We start from the raw sequence: 24,070 nt of genomic DNA, 5'->3' as shown, positions 1-24,070 counted from the left end.
AAAATGATTACCTTTCCATGTTAGTGTTGAATTTTTCATTCAATGACAATGTTGTAGGAGATGAAGCCCTAACAAACTTAAGTACCTGTCAACTTTGAATTGATTACTGCAAAAGTAGAGAATGAGAAGTTGTAAAACAGGTCTGTCTCCTGTAGTATTGTGACTGGACAAAAACTAGATAATATTCATACCCATAATATACTGTATACATCATATGTAGACTGGGATATTAATAAGTACTGACATATCCTAATCTCAGATCTAAAACACCAGAATCATAAAGACCAACCAACCTTTCAGTTGAGCCATTTGAAATTCTACCTATGTGGTAGTATGTAGTAAATGTTGCATCAAACTGCAAGATCAGTTAAGGTTATATTGTGCTGTTTAGATGCAGCAATTGGTCTCCAGTGTTTCGTGAGTCTCTTTCTTTAGCAACCACTGGGAACCACCAGTTCAATTGAATGACAAAACAGCAACAATGGCATACTGAAGACATGGCTAGGCTGCACTTATGAGCCCCAGACAGGACATAACCATTTTGTAGCTGATTGTTTATTAATGAGGGTACCAATATACAGTGTCTGGGCAGTGAGTGGCTAAGGAATTGCGCCTGTGGCTGGAAGGTTGCCAGTTTGTATCCCACGGCCGGTAGAGGAATTCTACTCCATTGGGCCCCTGAGCAAATCCCTTAACCCCAACTGCTCCACGGGTGCTGTATAAATGGCTGACCCTGCACTTGGACCCCAAGCTTCTCTCCCTGTCTGTGTGTCTCATGGAGAGCAAGCTGGGGTATGCAAAAGGACAAATTCCTAATACAAGAAATAGTATATGGCCAGTAAAGTGATCTAATCTTATCTATACCTGCATGTATGTTTTCAGTATTATGAATAGCTCAAATCCTAGAGTATTGCAGATGGTGGAGCCGTGGTTGACATCTGGTTACATCATTGGATAAAGTCTTACATAAACTAGAATTTTGCTTTTTTAAAAACTAGAAATAAGAAGCCATTCCATTTTGCCATTCCCAGTTTCACAGCTTAGTCCTCATGAATGCCTTATCACTGAGGCAGCAGCTGTTACCCTCTGTCACCTCTCTCAGAGCACAAAATGCAAAGCTTAGCCTCTAAGACAAACCTCTCTCACTTTAAGTACCTTCATAGAATATCCATGTTTCTCCAACATATATAAATATCTGTGCATCTTTAATTTATTTAGTCATTATGTATTAGTGTACTGCTGTTGTCTGTTCATATTTTCCAATAGTCCACTGTCTAACATATGTAAGATACAGTATTGATAACATGGGATGTGCGTTTCAACTTTCTATTTCTCTTGTTGGTGCAATACACATTTATATAACACAAATAGTGTACGTTCATGACACACACATAGCATGGAATGAATAAAGTGCAGATTGTGTTGTTTCAGTTTTTCTTTTGCAGTGAAAATTTCCATTGGGGTGTCACAATCGAATTCTGTCTGCTTATGTTCCACAATTTTACACCGTGAATGTTTTGAGAAAATTTTGCTTTTTTAAAAGGCATGTTATGACACTTTTCATTCTGACAATAATGTTAAGGGTGATGATGATATTGATGATCATTTTTACACTGAAGGCTAAAGAATGACTGTTTCATAATGCGTTTTGCAGCTTATTGTTCTACTATGAAAATGAAAGCTTTGATGCGACAAAAGTAGTAAGCTTTGTGCTTTCTCTACTGAAATATAGTAGGATTTCACATGCCATCCTCCCACAGTTGCAAAGCAAGTCATTGTGAAAATAATCCGTTTGATATTAAGACCTTACATGCACAAATCCCTGCCTCATCTGCACTAATTTTTAATTAAAATCTCAGTTTCTTTATTGTGAAGAGATTCCACTGAGTATCTGACATTATGAGTGGGGGAACATTTCAGAAGCCTTTTTTCATGTACAGTATTATATTTATTAATACATTAAGCTGAACTGCATAGGGAGAGCATACTGTATTTCATATGCAGAAAAAATATAGACTGTGAAAATTATGTTTTACCTATTTATTTTCCACTTTTTGTTTCTGAAATATTGTCCCTAGACAGGATACAGTCACGTAATTAATATATTTATCCTAACATTTCTTCACAGTTAAATCTGCAAAGATCTCAGTGTGGTTATTTTTTTTGTTTGTGTTTCTAATATAGAATATACTAGTATTAAGGGTAATGTGATCTTTGTGCTGTTTTTAATAAGAGTTATGCTCAATTCTTGTATAATCTTGTCAGTTTTTGAACAATTCTGGTCATCTAAAGTACTGTACATGACTTACATAACCTAATGCAAGAAAAATCTATTTATCGATTGATCCATCATCAGAACACTGAGAGCACTAGTAGGAACACTAGGTAGGACACCAGTCCATCACAGGACCAAGGAGAAAAGGAAAATTTAGAATTGCCAATAAAACCAAGTAAGCATCTTTTTTGTAGCATTGTGAGGTGGAAGGAAACCAGAAGTCCCAGACAAATCTAATCTCAACCCATCTGAAATTATAAGTGAATTCCACACAGAAGGTACCCTAACCCCGAATCAAATGTATACAACCTGTATGAAAGCTGTGTATTATGCCTCTGATTCTCGAATGTTGTACAGTTTTACAATACATGTAATAAAAAAACTAAACTTCCTGTGCAAATCTGGGTATTAGTACAACTGCTGTTGCTCTGTTAATGTGCACTTTTCCTACAGTTAGCTTTAGGTGTTAAATAACCTTCTAGCAAAATCTGTAGCACATGCTTCTGAAGAGAACATATGTCACCTCCTAAGAACATGCAGCATGCTTCGGCTACGAATGATTCTGTTTAATGTGTCAAATGGCACAGTAGTGAATTATTCATTGTGAAATCTGCTGTTGTATTGTGCCTGACAGTAAGACACGCATGTTTTTTATAATGTTCGCCCATCTTTTTCTTTAAGTACTGAAAAAATACAATGTGTCACTTTTTTAAAATGACTTCTAAAAAGATCTTTTAGAAATGTTACGGTATATACTGTAAGTTGCCACCTTTCACTTTTCTGAAACCCTTCTTTTTAGCAACGATAAAACATTTGCACATAATTACTGACATTCAAAAAGATGGTAAGTATTTTGTTTCACAGGGAAATTGAGTATCAAGTCAATTTTTGAACAAAGTCACAGTACACAATGCATGCTTTATGGAAAATTGTATCAGTTTAATTTAAGTATTGATAGGTGAAGTGTCAAAACTAGTCTGTGAACATATTTTATATTCATTCTCTAGCAGTGAGCTAATCATTGCTTTGGATTTGCCTTCAACTATTGCTAAGGCTACTCATTTCTTCAAGGAAGGGGTGCCAGATTCAATTCCTGGTGTGCTCCCAATGTTTTCCCAATGAACTGTATGCATGGGTTTCACCTGGGTGCTCTGCTTTCCTGCTTTCAGTCCAAAGACATACTCGCAGGTTAAATGGCTTCTGGGAAAATTGGCCCTGGTGTGAATGTTAGTCTGTGTGAGTCCTGTGTTTAAATTGTTGGGTTTTGATTGTTGAAGAAGAAACCATTTTAAAATAACTTTCAATGGCTCTCAGCTTTCCATAATGCTGTACTCTGAGAAACCCCCAGAGAAACAGCTTTTCTAATATTAACAACCTGGTTTCCAAAAGACTCTTCTTTCAGTGTGAAAGTGCTGCAGAGTCTATCGGGTTTCTATAGCAACATACATCTAACCTAATGCATTGTACTCTCAATGTGACAAGGGCACTTTGAAACTCTTATTACCACTGACAGCAAGCAACTGCTTGTATTGTCATTGTTGTTTTTAATATTACTACTATTACTGCTTTTAGATACCAAGAGATTTTCACATGAAACATGTTCAGAGGACCCTGCCAGGACAGAAACATAAAAAAATGATTGAAGGGTTGATTCAGTATTAATTTAGTTTAATAGAGGCAGTATATTCTAGACAACTTTTTTTTCCCTCTCTAACAAGCTAAGAAAGATAAGATTGATATTCTAAAGTCTGATGGTTTAAAAACCTAGGCAAATCAGATAGAAATGCACAATTATTCACATCCTTCAAGAGGAATGGCCTTGCTAAATTAGTCATGGACTATTGCTGTCTGAGATTGTGCTTTGTGTATGCTCCACCCATTATTTTGTATCCTGTATAATCTGATTCATTACAGGTCAAATTGCATTACGACAGATCACACAGCTGACTTATCTAAGACAGCATTACACTAGAATATAAATATGCTCTTGCTTTAAAACAACACACCAATTTCTTCAAACTGTAAACTGATTTTCTTTGTGGGCAAAGCATTGAAATTAATATCTTTCTTGGAATTCAAGTTAATTTCTGAAACAATACAAATAAAATACCGTATTAAAGGGGAAACAATGTATGGAATTGTTGCTTAAGGTTTCTTTAGGCTTTGTGGAGTCCCTGTAGCTTAGACTTAATATGGTAGAAATGCATTTGTTCGATAATCGCTTTGTTAAACCAATATTCCATTTTGTTTTACAGCTAGTTACATGTAGGCTGCATGCTAAACATTGTTTTTTTAAGAAAATGTAGGCTGATATTAATGATCTATTTTTAATTTTGCCTGCCATAAGACATTGATTTATTAATATCATGTTCATGCTTAATAGATAATCATTTTAACTTGAAACAGCCCATTGATTTGTTAATAATAAATACCACTGTGTTTATTACCCATCATTCCCAGTGAAACCTTTGATCTGAGCATCACTGAAAATACATACTGATGCATGATGAAAACACAACAGTCTGTTATGCTTTAATAACTCATGGCTAAAATATAATAAAATGTATACTTAATATTTTAAACATTGAGCAGATACAGTTGGAGTTTTATTTGTTTGAAAAGTATTGTTCTTTGCAATAACAAAATACTGAGCTGAAGTTATTTAGTGTGATCATCAGATTCTCAGATGCTCAAAAATCTTTATAAATAGCTATTCAAAGAGACATCATTTTTATGAATGCAAAATCTCCGAAAGATTAGACCTTTCCCCACCTGGTTAATGAAGATCACCTAGTTGCTAAGGGCATTATTGAACATACATGTAGTCGGTCTGTGAGGTAAGCTGCTTAGAGAATGAGATGTTCTGCTTCCACAATTGGCAGACTAGTACAAGGAAACCAGGACACTGCGACACCTGTAGGAGGGACCAGCTGCATCCTGGAAGGTAGAGGGTCACCTCATTTTTAGACTGCAGTGGCTACAGCGTGACAAATTCCAGGATTAAATAAAATGCACTTCAGCAGAATCCTTGCAGCACGTTGTCTAAATGAAAATGATCTTATAGACCTTTTCTTTCCTGTTAAGGTCATTAATTTCTTTAGAAAGATGAGACATTGTTTGCAAAAATAAGTCAAGGTATGCTCTGCCAGTTCACAGTGATATGTTTGTGACTATTTATTAATGGATACAAATTTTCCATCTCTGTTCTTCTTATTCAGTTACTAAGGAAGGTCAGGAAAGATTGTTTTAGCATTTTATGGATAAGGTTATATCCTCATTTTTTCATGTTTGACTGAAGAGAAACATTCTAACCTTATGTAAAGCCTTCTTGTGTATGTTTGCGACACCCAAAACATGTTATATGTCTATACCATAAAAAGCTATGGTATGAGAAGCTACAATTTGTATTCTGTAGAAATTGCATGCAATGGTTTCAACCTTTCACCAGCTTAGTAATATGACTCTTCTGTTCTTGCTTTCCTTTTATTCACATAGGTGGCCAATCTTTTGAGGCTTTTTCAGATCCCTCAGATTAGCTATGCCTCCACCAGTGCCAAGCTCAGTGACAAGACCCGCTATGACTACTTTGCTCGCACTGTGCCACCTGATTTTTACCAGGCCAAAGCCATGGCAGAGATTCTACGCTTTTTCAACTGGACCTATGTGTCCACAGTGGCCTCAGAAGGGGACTATGGGGAGACTGGCATCGAGGCCTTTCAACAGGAAGCCCGTGCGCGGCAGATCTGCATTGCTACCTCCGCCAAGGTTAGCCGCTCCATGAATCGGAAGAGTTATGAAGTAGTCATCAGGTCCTTGCTGCAGAAGTCCAATGCCAGGGTAGTCATCCTCTTCACCAGGAGCGAAGATGCCAGGGAGCTGCTGGTGGCTGCGATGCGCATGAACGTGTCTTTCATATGGGTGGCCAGCGATGGCTGGGGGGCACAGGAGAGTGTTGTCCGGGGCAGCGAGCTGGTGGCCAATGGCGCCTTCACCATAGAGCTAGCCTCCTATCCCATCAAGGAGTTTGCTGACTACTTCACCCGGCTGGATCCCTACAACAACACTCGCAACCCGTGGTTCCGGGAGTTCTGGGAGCGTCGCTTCCAGTGCAGCCTACAGGACCTGAGCTGTGGTCAGCGCTCCCTCCAAGATGGCAAATTTGAGCAGGAGTCAAAGATCATGTTTGTGGTGAATGCTGTTTTTGCCATGGCACATGCCTTGCACAACATGAGGCAGGCCGTGTGTCCCAACGCCACCAAAGTGTGTGATGCCATGAAGCCAGGCAACGGGAAGAGGTTTTACAGGGACTACATCCTTAAAACAAAGTTTGATGGTAAGTGCTGTGGATTTAGCACTTCTCTTTTTATAAAACATGGGCTTCAAATGATAGGACAGCCTAAATAATATTTTTTAGGAGTCCATTTTGAAATAAATACAGTATAATCTCTTTCAGCTTGAGTCAGCTTGTGGTAAATGTTCTTTGTCTTTTTTGTTCTTTTAAAAAAACTCCTAGAGCCCTTTAAGCCTTACATTTAAATGGAAATACTTTTTCTGTCTTGTTCTCTTTCTAGACATTCTAGACATATTTGTATCTGCATGCTCCCATACTGTGTCTGCATAGGTTAAAACAAACAACAAAAGAAAAGAGAATATAAATTATGAATAAGTACATTATATTAGGCCAATGGAGGGATTTTTGTTTTTCTCTGAATTTTCAGCTGTGATATACTTCCTAGTAGCACGTATGGAAGTCTGTGTCTTGGATCTTCATGTTCTTTAGCCTTGTTTGGTGCTTATTCAGGATTTTAGTGGTGCTTTTAGGATACATTTTTGTTTTATATTTGATATGCAGAACATTTAATAGTTCCATTTTTAATGAATACATTAAATACCATTTTGTATTTCCCTGTAATTGATGTTTTCACACTTGAGGTTTTAGTGTGCTCTTTAATTAACAGTGCTGTAAAGCCAGTATTAAAGTCTGCACTGCTGGTCTGATACTGTACATGTTGAACCTGACTGACGAGGGAAATGTTGACCTTTTCTATTGGTTTGTAGTGTTGCTGCCAATAACTTTATAGAAAAAGGTGCAAAAGGACATGCTTGCTATGTGATTGTAGGCTTCTGAATGATCCCTGATCATTACAGGCTCACTGTTTAAGTATCCAATAATAAAATGTTGCTATACCTAGTCTCCCAGAGAGCCCTATTATCGGACATGACTCCAGGTTGTTCCAGGTATTAATGCAGTAAATGCGACAATATTCTCATGCCTCAGTGATCCTGGGTGGTTTAAGGTTTAGGAAAATGGCACAAACCCTAGGCTATCTAATATTTCAATGGAGTTTTAAGAACACAGTCCCAGATGTGGTTTCTTTAACAGTAGAACGTCTGGGCTGACAGAGATAAAATCCCCAAACTCTTTATTCTGAATCTCTTTCAGAAATGCATTGTGCAGAAGATAGGTTATCTTCTAGAGACTAGATTTTGTATTCTTCATGCACATGAAAGCAGTTTTTAAAATTGCTAAAAAGGGAATATTATTTATAGTATAACCTTAAAGGTCTTTAATACGTTAGGTATTTTAATGTATACTAGTTTATAAATTATCGTTCATTAACTGATATTGCAAAAATTTTAATTGTGTAATATAGATTTTCAGTTCAATTCTAATAAATAGAATGATAATAAAATGCATTATATGTTTATACATGTACGTTTTGGGGGGGAAATGGTTAAAACATGTCCAATTGCCCCTCTACTTAACTTTGCCTGTTTCTTTGGTAAAAATGTTTTTTCTTTCCTTGTGTTTCGGCTCGTTGCCATTCATTAATAGCAAAGTCGAGTGCAGCACAGAAGGCTGGCCTGCTGAAAACATGCCCTTTTAGCTTCAATCATGTTAATTTACAGTTTGCACCTGTGTCCAGATTTAGTGTTTAGATATTCATCTGAGAAAGGTTTTTGGTGCATAGAGGTCTGGAAAAGGAAGAGGGCTTTTGAGGTGCTGAGTACCTACTGTGTGTAGCAACTACAGCATTATGAATCTAAAGATTGATTTTCTTCACATGAACACATTGTATGTTTTCCGATGCTTTTATCACTACCCTTGAGACGGACTGCAGAGCACAGTTCTATTTTCATTTCTAATATGAAAATGTTAGAATAGCTTAAAAAGAAAATAAATGTTTTGGTACATTAACTGAGATTCATTTTGATTTCAAGTACAGTAAGTGATCAGTGGACAACAAGCTTCTGAACTTTGACAGGAATCACACATCCACCATTTTGACTCTCAGCGGGATGTCAGAAAACCTAGTGTGTTACTTTGCTAATTTACGGTTTTGTTTTCCCTTCTTTAGCTCCATTCCGTCCAGCAGACACTGAAAATATTGTCAGGTTTGACTCATATGGTGATAGCCTGGGGCGCTACAACATCTTTCATTATCATAAGGTGGAGGGCAAGTACATCTACAGAAAAGTTGGTTATTGGGCTCAGGATCTGGTCTTGAACAAGAGCCTCATCTCCTGGGCCAACCAGGTAGTTCCCACCTCCCAGTGCAGTGATCCCTGCAAGAAAAATGAGGTGAAAAGCATGCAGCCGGGAGATGTCTGCTGCTGGATCTGCATCCCTTGCCAGCCCTATCAGTACCTGCTGGATGAATTCACTTGCATGGACTGCAGCTTTGGACGCTGGCCATTAGAAAATCTCACTGGCTGTTATGATCTGCCTGAAGAATACATCCACTGGGAGGATGCATGGGCTATTGGTCCAGTCACTATCTCTTGCTTGGGCATCATTTGCACGCTTTTTGTGATCGGTGTCTTTATGAAGAACAATGATACACCCATTGTGAAGGCCTCTGGCCGAGAGCTCTCCTATATTCTGCTCTTTGGAGTACTGATGTGCTATAGTATGACATTCATCTACATAGCAAAGCCATCAGCTGTCATCTGCACCCTTCGTAGGTTGGGCTTGGGTACATCCTTTGCTGTGTGCTACTCTGCACTCTTGACCAAGACAAACCGTATTGCCCGGATTTTCAACGGAGTCAAGGAAGGGGCTCAGAGGCCCAGGTTCATCAGCCCAACCTCTCAGGTGGTCATCTGCATGGCACTCATCTCCTGCCAGCTTATTGTCGTCATCGTCTGGCTGCTGGTAGAGACACCTGGGGTCCGCAAGGAAGTCAACCCAGAGAAGCGAGATGTGGTAACTCTGAAGTGTAATAGCAAGGATTCCAGCATGCTGATGTCCCTGACCTACAACTGCGTCCTGATCATTCTGTGCACTGTCTACGCCTTTAAGACCAGAAAGTGCCCTGAGAACTTCAACGAGGCAAAGTTCATTGGTTTCACCATGTACACAACCTGCATCATCTGGCTGGCTTTCCAGCCCATATTCTATGTCACGGCAAGCGACTACAGGGTAAGTGTCTATTATATATATATAACTGGTCACAGATATATGACTCCAAAAAGGCTACACTGTAGATTTTTGAAAACATCAAAAACTCTATTGAGGCTGTGAGGTGACACAAGAGTTAGCATTGCTGCCTTGCAGCCTTGGGGCTCTGGATTCCATTCCGGACCTGGGGCGCTATCTGTGTACAGTTGTTGTATGTTCTCCCCATGTTTGTGTGGGTTTCCTCCATATACTCCAATTTTGTCCCACAGTGCAAAGTAATAATGGTGGATTAATTCGCCTTGGGAAAATCGGTCCTGGTGTGAGTGTGCATGTCTGTGTGTGCCCTGCGATGGAGTAGCAACCTGGGGTCCAGAATGTATCCTGCCTTGCACCTAGTGCTTGCTGGCATAGACTCCTGCAATCCTGAACTAGAACAAATCGTTAGAAAATGCAAGGATGAAAAAAACATTTACCACTTTGAGTTTCCCGTCTATATTTGTGAATTACACACAGTGCTGCTATTCAGTATTTTTCGTTATTTTGCTATTCTTCTTTGATGTCATGTTCAGAGTTATGCATTGTTTCATGCATTTACTGTTTGTGCTAATAGTTGTGAAAGGCTATTACTACACATTCTATGCATTCATTTTTTACTAACTATTTTCATTCAGAAATTGGAAAAATTAAGTACATAGACTAAAATCATTTAAACAATGGTTTAAAATAATATTTCCCAAGCCTGATTGATAAAAACGTATTTATAGTACAGTACATCTTTCTTTTTTTCCTGGAACCTGCCTCCACATGAACTTTACTTGGTTACCTGCTATTGCCAAAGAAATCAGAAGCACAAATGATGGTCTGCCTTTGAACTTAATTGTTGTGGTATCAGGCAGAGAAAAGATTTACTATTCTTTTGATCATCCTGCTTTACGTCTGATAAAAGGCACAGTTGTCTTTTTATGTGACTAAGAAATCTGGTACAGTAAAAAACAAAGAGATGGAATAGAGAAAGAAGAACAGTTGAACCAATGAGTCTTAATTGCTTCCAAACCAGCACATATCATGGCAGAATGTCCTTGAAATAAGATAGTTAGCCTAAGCAGCATTACAGTATATAATTATCATGAAATAATATATTTTGAGTTAGAATATTTTTTTTTATTTCATAAAGGTTTATTTAATCTGCTATGATGAGATCCATTGGGAGTGCTGTCTTTTCTGGGACGTGAAATACTTCAGCATTTATCCCCAAGGGTCTGCCCTTTGTAGTTATTGCCAGTTGGGGCATCAGTGCTAGTTTTCATCTGGGATTAGCCCAAAGGACTCATTTTTATACTTAGAGTAATATTAAGTCAACACACCATGCTTTGAAGGACATTAATAAGAGCCTAAGCTAAAACGATTGCTCATTCTCTGTGGGGACACATTCACTTTGAGACACGATGGTAGCCTTGAGCCACACAGAATTTCTAAAGCTTGTTCAAGAAACACAGGGGAGGGTTTTGTAGATGAGGATGGCTGGGAGTGAATTTTTAATCAGGTCAGGGTAAAGGGCACTGGCTGCTATGATGAGTGAGAATGGCTACAAAGTAGTTCTCTGGGAATGAACCACAACATCAGATGAAGGGCTGTCTATTTTAGGTACAGAAATCTTGTTAATTGTAAAAATGATATAAAGTGCTTTGCTAACGTGATATGCTGTGGCTACCTGACACTGGACACTATGAAAAGATGACTCTCATTCTAAGTAATCTTTTCTACGATCAGTTACATTTCAATCATCCATGACACCATATGGTATAAAGCGATTCTTTAAATGACATGACATGACTTTTAATCCAAGTGTTCCTTCAATAAAAATTGTCTGACCTGCAATTTTGTGTTTTAATTAATTATTTAATATGTAGTAATAATTAGTAATTATTTTTATGATCTCGTATTCTTATGGTTAAAGTTCAATTGGAATAGTCTCTCCGAGAGTGTCAAGTGTTGTATTATACTTTGTGCATAATATACAGTATAATGATGTATTAGTAAACATGAAAGATATCAGGAAAGCATACTTCTGCCTTTTGTTTATGAATAATAGATTTCTGCTGTGTTTGTGTGCTGCACATATAATTGCACACGTGAAAACAATTGTGTGAGAAATCTTGTTGGAACGCCTCAAATAAGACAAACATTTCTTCAGGCTACACTTAATGCATTTTAGAAAAAAGATTGCAATGCAGCACAGACTTATAAAAAAACAACATGATTCTTTTACCAGGCATTTAATTCCCTCTTCGATTTGGAAATTTAATATACAACAATAATAAATAATGGTAAGTGCTCATGAATCATTTCTCTTTTGAACAGGATCTCAAAGTATGAGATATTAATATCTGGCTCTCATTTACTTAGCAGTATTAAGTATTAAAGGAATATAAACATTTTAAAAGTTGTCATTGCAGTTCCTGCACCTACAGTACCTTAATGATATTACCGTAGGATACTCCACGCAGTATTTTACCTGTCCCTTAAATAAATACTTCATTAATGCTGTTTAATACCGGGCACCAAAATATAGGTGAGAGAATATCAATAACATCATATTAAGTACAACCATCCATTTTCTAACCACTCTATTTCAACACAGGCTCAAAGAGGAGCCTTAGCCAATCCCCGCTAGCAACGGACACAAGGCAGAATATATACTGGACAGGACGCCAGTCACACACAGACACAAAAACACACACTCACATCACGGTTTTCCCAGAAGTCAATTAACTTATCAGGAAACCCACAGGAACATGGGGAGAACATACATACTCCATGCAGATGGCTCCTCTGGTCTAGAATTGAACCAAGGGCCCCAGCACTGCAAGGCAGCAATGCTAGCCACTGAATCATCACACCACCCCCACACTAATTACATGAGTAAAGAAAATGCACATTGGGAGAAATGTTTTGTATCAGTTAAAAATCACTGATTTACAAGGAATTTATAGACATGAGACTGTCACAGAATGATGGGTACATCTGCTTGAAACATAAATGTTTCATTGCTACAAGGAGTTTAGTGCCACAATGCACTGTGTGAGAGTAATTTGAAATGCAAAAGCAGTTTTCAGTGTGGCCCAAGGTAACATTATTTTACCTGCTTTTTCAACAACCTTTGTCAGAAGTATTTTTTTTCTGGGTTTGCTGTCTGAGACAATGACGCATTAATTTTAAAGATAGATGTGTGATACCAGTTTTAGTTGTGAAGTACTGTTTCGATCTGTCAGTTCCTCATTTTAAGTTACTTTATTCTGTATATCATCATGTATTGTCAGTTATGTTACAGTGTTTTCAATATGCTTTCAGTGAACCAAAAACAACTTGGAGGGACATTAAAGACTATAACATTCCTAGAGTAGACTCTTATATAACCAATAAATATTAAATAATGAAGCTGGAATACTAAAAACGTATTTTAGTATTGACCCTTTTCTAAGAACTTGACTAAGAACAGAAAGCTCAAATGTAACAAATATCAAACAGTACCATTGTTTCGGAATATGTACAGTGAATACAATTCTAATTAAAGTGCATTTGCTGAATATAGTGCTTTTTATTCCAAAGGATTCTGTAGCATTTCACATAAAAAGGTATCCATTCTCTCAACCACTGGGCCACAGGTAGAGATTACTTCACCAATTGGATTCATGCTGAAATAGAAGAAGCCCTGACTGTACGAAGTGGAATTAATCCAGGAAAATGTTCATAATTTACCCTCCATCAGTGTATAAATGTAAAGATTCTGTCAAATCAGAAAATTGAATATTTACACATAAACACATCAATACTGTCTCCTTATACACCTAACCAAAGATCCATGCATAATATGACAGAGGGCTGTGCAGTGTCTGATAGAAGATAAAAGAACTCCAGCATGTTTTAAATAAAGGATCCTCTCCCCCCGTCCTCCTTCTAAGTTGCTGACAGGCAATGCCCTAGTCTCTGTATGTGTAGACCGACCGCAGGCTGGGGGATGTGGCCCATGCTTAGCTGTGTGGAATGGAGTGTTAAAGAGGAGGATGCATCCCAGCTGTGTCCCTGGATTGGGACTGATGTGTGCTGACAGAGCGCTCAGCTGTGGTGTTCAGGGGCCAGAGTAGCCTTTTCAGTAAAGCAGACAAACCTGGACTGCATCTGCAGCACCTACGATAACCTTTACGGAACGTGCAACCATTAGCAACAAAATTCTTCTGGGGACTCTTAGAACACATTGTTCAAACCCACATAACGCAGGTCCTCTGGGTGAATTTGGGCACTCAGGGTGGACAGGTGCAGTCCAGGATAGGCAATGTGACTGTCATTTGTGTTCATCAGTGACAATTAACATTTCTGTTCAGCTCCAGCAACATAGCTTTACCTGCAAATGCATAGCAAGAGTATGTTCGTATGTCTAATTACATCAATGCTGAGGCACGATAATTGTGTTGCAATGAAAGATCAAGGCATTAAGACAAAGTTTAGCTGACCATTATGAATTCTGAGTGAATTACTCCTGTCAACGAATCATGAAAATAGTGAAATAATCTTTTGTTCAATGTAATCTTGTTCAGGTGGTGCATGAATTTCATGATTAGGGCAACCCCAAGGCTGTTCCTAAACGTAATGAGTCTCACAGACTTGCTGCGTAATTGAAGATCACAACCTGAGGTTCATGGATCCATTAACTATTAGTATGCAGAGGATCTAAAGTACATATACAGTATGAAGACAAACATATTTAGTATGGAAAATATTTAAGCAGTTGAAAATGACAACTAATATATTTTGACTGCTCATGTTACATTTATTAAAATAATATCATGAGAGTCTGATTAGCCAAACTACCATAGTATGACATTTTTATCTATGGAGCTTTAATTCCTAGCAGTTCACAAACATCCTCATCAGTTTTAAAACTACAAGAAAATGGAGAAAAATGGAAGAAAAAAAAAACTGTGTCCATTCAAAGTGGCGGAATAATGCTTACATTCATAAGATGTTGTGTTGCATTTTTGAGTTGACTTTAGAATGCATAAGCCACAAAAATGCTTGAAAATAAGCATACAGTATACAGCAGTTATTAAATAACAGCAGTTAGAAACACAACTCTTCTAAGATAAGTAAAGCTTAAACATTTCAAAATGGTGTAAATGATGTGCATTCAACTATAATTAAACCAGGCATTATAATAATTAATATCCATTAAAGATTTGAAGTATAAAGAATTTGTCAATTAGAAATGCCGGTAGGCTTTTACATGTATTTCTGTCTTTCTCAGAGATCCCTGGACATAGTGTAAACGTGGCTACGTTGTTGAATTCTTGTCGTAGAAGGAGCCAAGAATGGCTATTAAGGAAACAGATACTAGATATGCCTCATAGAAAAGGGGAATCATTATTGTGGTGCTTTGCTGTGGAATCTGACCTCAGAAGTATTGAGCTGTTCAGTCTCTCGTGCTTAATGTATTCTCACAAAACACTGGGCTAGCTGTTCTTTTCAATTTTCAAAATAAAAAGGACCTCAAGCTTAATTAGGGAAGTCAAAATTATATTGGCTACATATTTCTGTTTGTTTCTATGTTTAAGCCTGCAAAATAAATCTATAATCTTATATGGGAGATTTACAGGAGTTATGGGTAATGCCTTCACAAACAAACATACATATTTCAAGTGATAAATAAGCTAAGTATTTAAACAAGTTTAAGTACAATATAGCCTTCTGCACCATTAATTGTATGCATCGCTATAGAAGTATTTGCATTTTTTAATTTTTCTTCATGTTGTTGTCATTTTGTCTTTTTGTTCAAGTTGTTCTACTCCGTCAGTGTCATTTTTTCATGCTGTCATAACTGAAATGTCCTGATAAGCTTAGGGTAGCACAGCTCCAGTCATTGACAGCTGTAGGGTTTTACGGTTTTCAATCCATCTGAGCCATTGATTGCTTAGGTATTTATGAGCGTACGTGTACAAAATTAACACTTTGTAAAAGTCTTCAGGTGTGGTTTTGAAATCCTATAAAATCACCTCGGCTGAAACACTAGGTGACTGAATTTTTGCACCCCTGGGCTCACTGATTCATGTGAAAAAAATCAAGAGAAGTAAAGGTAAGCACACTGTTGCAAAACCTGCCTACACACGGAGTAATGTATGTTTTAGTTGATAAAATAGCAAATACAAGACATTGATAATAGAGACCTGCATCAATATTCTGCATAGAGTAAATAGTTATTTTAAGTTACACATGTTTACTGTATACAGGCATACATTTATTTTCATCACAGAGCGGATCCTTGCATTCTTTGCAGTTAAGTGCTTGGCCAGGTACCGAGATCTTTTTCCCCACAAACTACAGTATCTGCTATACTTAGTTTTCTTCAGCAGTTGCTAGAGGATGGAAAGGCATTAGTCAATCAGTGAAGCAAGAAGCCTTCGAGCCCACCCATTTAGCTTAAATTTTAAGTCAGAACGGCAGAAGCTTCTTCATGTGTTGTGCCCCTTCAGGGTACTTCAGGCTTTCATACTGTGTATGCTGGAGAGCCCCATTCAAGACCTCCAGTATAACAGGACTCCATCCATACTTCCCTTTTCTAACTTCTTTCCCAATTTGGGGGAGAGAAGGAGCCGAAGCCTATAGCAAGCAAGAGGTGCGAGGCAGGATACATCTGGACGCCTATCCATCCACAAAGACACACACACTTGCATGAAGGCCAATTTTCCCAGAGAATGTCTTTGGGCTATGGAATCATACCAGAGCACCTTAAGAAGACCTACGCAAACACAGGAAGAACGGCCATCATGCACTTAGCACCCCAGGAATTGGATCCAGGGCCCAAGTGCTATGAGGCAGCTATGGTCCTTTGAGCCTTTTACAGTGATGTACAGTAATTCCCAAGGAACCCAGAGACTGCCGGATTCTCCTACTGCACGGAAACCTGTTCTTTCAGTTTTGCGTAGCAGAATTTCTTGCTGTTTGGGGAGTAGTGCTGTGTGGATCGGAGGGTGGAGATGTACTGGAAGGATATTAATCAGAGCCCAGCAGGGGCAGAGCTGCACTTGTCACACAAGCAGCTTTTCGTCACCTTAAGGATCGAAGATCAGAGCTGGCCAGAAGGGTCATGAAGTATATCCAGGCAGCCAGTTAGAATTCACGCCTTTGTCCCTTTGTTGGCCTGATAGAGCCAACATAACTGACTTCATCCTGGTCCCTCCATGACAGGGCATCCATTGAGGATCTCTGCCTGATGGCAATGTGGGCCTCACTTTATGTCTGTGGTCTGCCTCTGAGTGTCTTCATGATTATACATCATTGTGACCTCTGGCTGCTTAACTTACTATTGTGCCACACCTTGGGGCAATTCTGTTCCACAAGATGTGATGATTTATTCGAAAGAGAACATGATTATCATATCCCTTGCTCCCTGAATAAAAATGTAGTCATGATTTGAAATGATGAAGGTTTTTGAATGTGTGGTTCTCAGCCATCTGGCTGTGAAGTATGTTCCTAATACACACAACTCTGTGTGAAAGTTGTGTTTCCTATTTTTCATCATAAATTAATTCCCTTTTATTTTACGATTGTGACCCTGTGCCCCTGTTCCAAGACTTGAATTTGAAATAGTCCCCTGGGTTGACCTTGATCTCTTTTGCTCAAGACTGCAGAGATTGCTATTTTAATACAGTATGTGTTTATGACAATCCCTTGAGACTAGGAATTATTGCTGCTTTCCCTTTAATTCTCCCTAAGACTATAATATCCTTTTAGTTGTATGGTGACCAAAACTGAAGATACCATTCTAAATAAAGTCCTTGGTTTTAATTCTACTCGTACATTGTGCTTTATGCTGAATTTCCAAGCATTCTACTTATCTTTATTGTTTCTTCATATTACCTCATTGATCATATTACAAACCATCTACTGTTTGTAAACGCCCAAATCCCTACTATGTTAGAGAATACTAGTAATAACTCTAATATCTCTTTATTTCCTTAAGTATAGCTGGGATATTGCCATCAGTTTTAAGATGACATAAAACTTGTATAACATCAGTGACAGTTATGTTGAATTTACCTAATATTTAAACATGCATGAAATGTTAATGTATTTACTATTTTTATTTTATTTTATGAATATTTATTATTGTTGTGCTGCTGAAATTTGTTTTTTTATCATTTATTTTTGCTTTTGTTTCAATATTCTTTCCCGTCTCTCTCTTGACAATTTTAATGTTTTTTAGTTGTACCTACTGTACTGTAAAGCTCAGTATACCGTTTTTCTGTCTTTGAATCTTGGAACCCTGTGTTTTGTTTCTCTGCTGTCAGCCTTGACTGCAACTTCCTGGATTTTGCAGAAAGTTAGTTTATTTAACCCACGTATGACATTACTTCTATACCAGGAATTTTTCTGGTACAGTAGATCTACTTTGAACTGTTTGTAAGACAGAGTTGTTCTTTTACAACCACATCTATAGCTTTTTTGTTCCCCATATTGTTAAGAAGAAAACAGTGATGATTCAATATAAAATTTAAATGCTTTTCAGAAGTATGTCTTATACCTTAATGCCTCATATCTAGAATTCTACTGCACATTCTATTTTCTTATCTGCACGTTCTACTTTGTAAAGTGTCATAGTTTTTGGCAAACTCTACAAGCAGAAAAGGAAATATACTATTCCCATTTCTGCATAATTTGTGAACTTCACAAGTTTACTATGGCAATGTCTGAAATGAAGAGCAGCAAACCTAACACAGACCCCTGTGGTACTCCATTAATTACACCACTCAAGTTCAAGGTTTTGTCCCTTATCACTGCTCTATGCATTAACTGGCTCTCAATCTATTTACATATACAGTATTAGCATTGATTCCTTATGCCGTTCAGCTTTAGAATCAATCTTTTATGTGGATAATTATCAAAAACCTTCTGGAAATGTAAATATAAGATATACATTATATACAATATATAAGACTTTGCTTGCACAATGTGACATAATTAATTACATAGGATCAGTCTTTTCTAACCCATGCTGACGCATCCTCATGAGATTATTTATATCACTGATTTGGATTTCAGTTCAACTATTGAGTAACCCCAGAAAGGTCCTGTATAATGATTCCTGAATATCACTCTTCTTTTCTTAGAATGCAATTGGAATCATACTGTATAGCCTAAGAGATTTATTGGTTTAAAACACTCTTAATCCCTGTTATACTTCATCTTCTGTTATACTGAGATTAATCAGAACTGAATGTTTTCCTACATTAACCTGAGGCATAGTCTCAGTACCCTTTTCAGGGAATATTTGTGTAGTTTACTCATTCAAAATATGTGCCTAAAAAATTATACTCATGATTATAATAGGATATTATACTGTATGACTGACCATTTCTCAAAATAGTTCCACATTGATTTTATTCCAATCTATTTCCTCACTAACCCTCCATGCTAGTGTCCAGTGTTAACTTCTTATTGTAATGTACACCCACATTGATGCATCTTGCATCTTTGCTCACATTCACAGGTTTCTCTTTCGTCTTTTCAACATAAAATGATATTATTCAGGAAATTAATCTCATACTCTCTCATCCCCAATTCATACTTTGAGCCTGAAAAAGCGCACACTGTGGGTGTATTATGAATAAGAGACTTTCACAGGCTTAAAGCCTACATCATAAAAGATAAATAAACCAGTGATTGAAAGAGAAAATGAAAATCACTTTGAGGTTAGTTAAATAGAAACTGCAAGATGCAAAAGACTGGCAGATGCATCTTTTATATCAGTTACTGATAATTTTATTTTCTTTGGCTTTTCTGGTAGTGGTGGGGAAGTTCAATGATTCAGTCAACTGCAGGGGACTGAACTTACACACTGTGTAAATGTGTCTCTTCCTCTCCGTTTCTCTGTAGGTTCAAACCACCACCATGTGTATCTCTGTCAGCCTGAGTGGATCAGTGGTCCTGGGCTGCCTCTTTGCTCCTAAGATGCATATCATCCTGTTTCAACCCCAGAAGAATGTGACAAGTCACAGAGTCGCAACCAACCGGTTTAGTGTCACTGGCCCAGGATCTAGCTATTCACATGGTAAGTAAACAGAAGCAAAAAACAGATATTTTACTAAAAAATATTGTAGCAATACAGTCATGAATAAAGCTGTTTTATTCTTAGAGTGCAAATAGTTTACGGGGGTCTGCTTTAGTACTTATTTATGAGGCAGTAAAACAAATGGAGTTAAAGCTAATTATGGACTGTACTGTATGTCTATTCAGAGGAGAAAATGTTAAATTCAAGTTAATTCTGTAACCTTGACACCCTGAATGAAAAGTAGACATCAACCCATTGAATATTGCCACTCCCAGGGCAGAGAACTGAGCATTAATATCAATACTACCAATAGCCTAGTGAGGACTATCACCCTATCGCTACTGATTCCCATGTGGTAAAAGAAAGCTGGCACAGTTTTGACACTTCCTCTTTCATTGATGAACACTGCATAGGGACTGCCAAATTCAAATTGACCGCTACTAATTTCTTTCAAGGAGTTTCACTTCTTTCATTTGGAGGAGTATCCACCAAACAGTGGGGCAGTATACCAATAATGTCACATTGTAGGCCTGGTGGAAAATGTGTAACTGCAGCAGGAGTAACTCAACATCAGGGCTAGGGTGCCACTCTGTGTCTAAAACAGAACACACCATCAAATGGCTTAAAAAAACAGACACAGTCATGCAGTTGAAAAGGTATGCCGAGTATCCCAGCTAGCTATAATAAATTAGCATTGATCAAAGCTGTCTTACTCTGACAGTATAAAATGTGAGGGTTGCACGTACATAGACGTGTAGACATGCTACATGGGCATAGTTAGTAATCATTTACGAAGCATTAAAACAAGATAATTATGAACAATTTTACTTCGTCAGTTGTGTAGTTGTTAGACAGAAGCACTCTGAATACTGACCATGATGTTGCCATGTCCATGGGAGGTGGTGACATGTGCTTTTGCAGCTGCAGTTTCATTAGGGTCTGAACTGATACTTTTGAACTGAAAGAGAAAAATAACAGTGACACCAGATTCTGATATTGGGTCAAATGCCACTGCTGTTATAATGTCTGTAGAAATGTGTTTTAGCCCTCTGGATAATAGCAGCAATGGCTGATGACAAGCCTAGAGCCATCTAATATTCCCTTTCATGGACCAAACTCATAGCTCCTGCACTATCATGTCATTGAGAAATTGTGCCTTGAGCATCAAACATCTCTGCTCGAATCACAGCTGATAGTGTGGACAATTGTGCAATAGGGCAACTACAGTACACCCAGTGCGTCAACTGCATCTTTTATCTTTCAAATCAGTCTTTGGCCTTGTGATGAGAAGTGATCTATGTTTTCCTTCTTGATGGGATCCCACTTGATGGACTGCATCACTGATGCATCCTACAAGGGAATTAAGGTGGGGTTGAGTTCCTCTTCATGACTGAAGTGGAACAAAACTGTTTTGTTGTTCATCTGTATGAACACAGCAGGTCCATAGCATCAGGAGAAAGTGCTGAAGGACAAGAAACTGTAGGGCTAAATTTCCAGTGTTGATGTGTATGCACTGTCAGCATTCTCTGCAAATGCTGTACAGAATCCTGCTGATGTATTCATGTTTCAGGTGTTTGACCTCCCTGCAAAATATCCTTCCAAAGGGAAAGATTGGTGAAATCCATCAACCAGATCTAGCAGCCTGAGACTCTATGACAGTCCCCGTCTTCTCTAGCCAGATAGGAAATACCTGTGACAAGAGATGTGTTTTTATCATGAGAGTCCAAACAGAAGCAGCTCTTTTGCAGGCTAACTGTAAGACTGAGCTACTGAAGATGGTCAGTGATACAGTGCAGCCAGATCCCTGGACAGTGTGTAAATAAATCGCATGGCCAGATAATTCAGAATTCACTGTAGCATTTATGGAAAACATACGTGAGAAACCAACCATAACAAAGCATGGAAAATGTATCATTATTATAAGGAGAAACAAAAATACTGTACTTCTCCTGATTGGAGTGAACAGGAATATGAAAGTATTACTGTATGTTCACTGCAGTGAACAAGTCATTCAGATGGAGAGATTGGGGCAGTGCTTGTGTGAGAGCACTCAAAGGGAGTGTAATGGAGCACCAAGTTGCATTAAAATGCTATAAGGTTTATAGCAGTGATTCCTAATACTGGTCCTGGTGACCCACATACCTGTTGGTTTTTGTTCCAGCCGGGCCTTCAGTTACACAGTCAAACTCTTCATTGACTTAGGAACGAGGAAGAAGTGCAGCCGAAGATTGTGTAAAAGAATCATTTATTGAGTTTGTGGAAACTTGGATGAGGGCCAACCTCCCTGCCGTAGGATGGGGGAGGTTAGGAGGTTACCCAGTGAAGACATGAAAAATGAAGGAAGAAGACGAAGAAGAGAGGGTGACATGGAATATAGTATATGGAAAACTAAGGAATTGAGTCAAGATTTGTTGTGGGTTGCAGCAGCTGAGCTTCATCCGGCTGCCTTCACTCCTCCAGAACGTTAGATAAAACAACATAAATATTAATTTGTCTGCTTGTTCCCAGTTCTTAAACATGTTGGAACGTGAACCTTTGTATTTTGTAAATGAAATAAAGTACCAAACTTGTGACTAGAAACAAAAGGCAAATATTCAATTGAAGAAAAGTAAGGCTTCAATTATCTAATTAAGGTGGGATGGAACGAAACCCAACATGTATATGGGTCACCAAGACCAGGATTGAGATCCACTGGCTTATAGGGAAAAGGAGCATGGAGCTGCAGGGTAGATCACCAACAGACAGAGCAGCAGGCAGTAAAATCCATACCCATGCATGACCAAAGATAGCACTAAAAAGAAGTTTGTTTCTTGCCTTGGACAGGGAACCAGAGCGTGGATTAACCCGAGGGAGGTGCAATCGAGCCCATTTCCAGTTGGATACACACTCAGTCAATGAGCTAGACAGATAAAACCCTGCTCAGTCACTTAACTGTGAGGAAAGTAAAGAATGTAGCCCTGAGGAGAAGGCGCAGAGATACAGTAGCATGCTTCTGACCAGACTGCTAGTGATGTTGATAGATAAGCTCAGTCCTCTGTCACTGGGAGCACATCCCATTGGTTTGTGGCTACTTTAAGGAATGAAATTGGAAGCAAAACCCTGTTTATACAGTACGTGTGCATAGTGCAAAAAGCCTTTACTAAGTTTCTTAATTCACTTAGGAGGAAAAAGTGTGTAAATATTTTTCTGCAATATTCAGAGGTTCTGTCTAAAAAGTAATGCAGCCTTTTCGAGTGTTTTAAACTCAACTTTCACAGGCAACACTGTGTGCCTACAAGATACCAAATCCAAAATTCCTGGAAAGGAATTAATCTAAATGGCATGCAGAAAAAAGAAATCCAACTGTCAACATTTTCCTTGGTCATTTTTTCCTCTTTTCCTGCACACCTTAAAAGCACAGGTTTGTGTTGGCGGTGGTGGGCGCCATTTGGAAAAGTCAGAAAAAGGATAAATATACCCTAGGAAAGATGAGAAAGCTCTGGGTTAATTTCAGTTAATTAAAAAGCTTCAGGTGGCTTTTTTATATAGAACACACCACAAATCAATAAAACCAAACATTGTTTAATTTCTTTTTAGCCTCTGCCTCCAACTATGTGCCAACAGTCTGCAATGGTAGAGAGGTGGTAGATTCCACTACCTCTTCATTGTGAAGACGGATATAAACGTCCTTTGGCCAAATATATGAAAGTTACTATCACTAGTCAAGAATGAAGTGTTACAGTATGAGAATGTTTTTGCACAGAAGATATGATCTTCTTGTCCTGAAAAAGTGCTGTGAATACAATGTCCCAATTATTTTTTTTGACTAGTACAATAAATTTTAAATATCAGTATCCCTCCTTTTTAAAAAAATGTACACTTTATTTGAAACATGAAGTAAATGATAGATTAATCTGTTAAATGTATAAAAAAAGAAATGTTTTTAATGTAGATTTTTGTGAACCAGTTTGTGCTTTCTTGTAATTTATGTAAATAAAAGGTGTTTTTTATGAATATTAAAAACTGTATTTGTGCAATGTCATTTTATTCTGCAAAGTTATTCAATCATTGGAGTGAGATTTTTGGTTTTAAACCTTCCTTCAGGAAGTACTGGCCTATTAAAACAATATTTCTAACAAAAAGCAATAGCCTCGACTTCTATACACAAAATATCAAGGCTCTAACTCAGTATAATGAATGAAGATTTGGTCTGTGATGGGAATATTTCCTATAGAGAAAGATATATCAGCAGACATTAAACCTGCTTCGAGTATATTTTGAGCATTCTTATTGTAAAAATAAGACACTCTGC

At 37.9% G+C, this 24,070-nt stretch overlaps 1 protein-coding gene across 3 annotated transcripts in view; it reads left to right on the top strand.

The window, feature by feature from the left end:
• The window catches only part of LOC148661908 (metabotropic glutamate receptor 3-like), a 60,691-nt gene extending 36,896 nt beyond the window's left edge, over positions 1-23,795 (top strand). For 2 of the 3 annotated variants that reach the window (XM_088636389.1, XM_088636388.1), the window contains 4 exons: positions 5,771-6,608; positions 8,635-9,698; positions 19,605-19,779; positions 23,356-23,795. In XM_088636389.1, coding sequence (XP_088492515.1) covers positions 5,771-6,608; positions 8,635-9,698; positions 19,605-19,779; positions 23,356-23,429 — 2,151 coding nt within the window. In that variant the 3' untranslated portion in view covers positions 23,430-23,795. Of the gene's footprint in view, positions 1-5,770; positions 6,609-8,634; positions 9,699-19,604; positions 19,780-21,940 lie in introns of all 3 variants that reach the window. The other variant, XM_088636391.1, reaches the window with a different exon arrangement.
• Positions 23,796-24,070: the final 275 nt, after the last annotated feature.

This window comes from Lepisosteus platostomus, chromosome 6 (genome assembly GCF_059453375.1).
Source record: "Lepisosteus platostomus isolate fLepPlt1 chromosome 6, fLepPlt1.hap1, whole genome shotgun sequence".
Lineage (NCBI taxonomy): Eukaryota > Metazoa > Chordata > Actinopteri > Semionotiformes > Lepisosteidae > Lepisosteus > Lepisosteus platostomus.
Note: the sequence above shows the minus strand (reverse complement) of the source record. Positions and strands in the feature narration are given on the sequence as shown.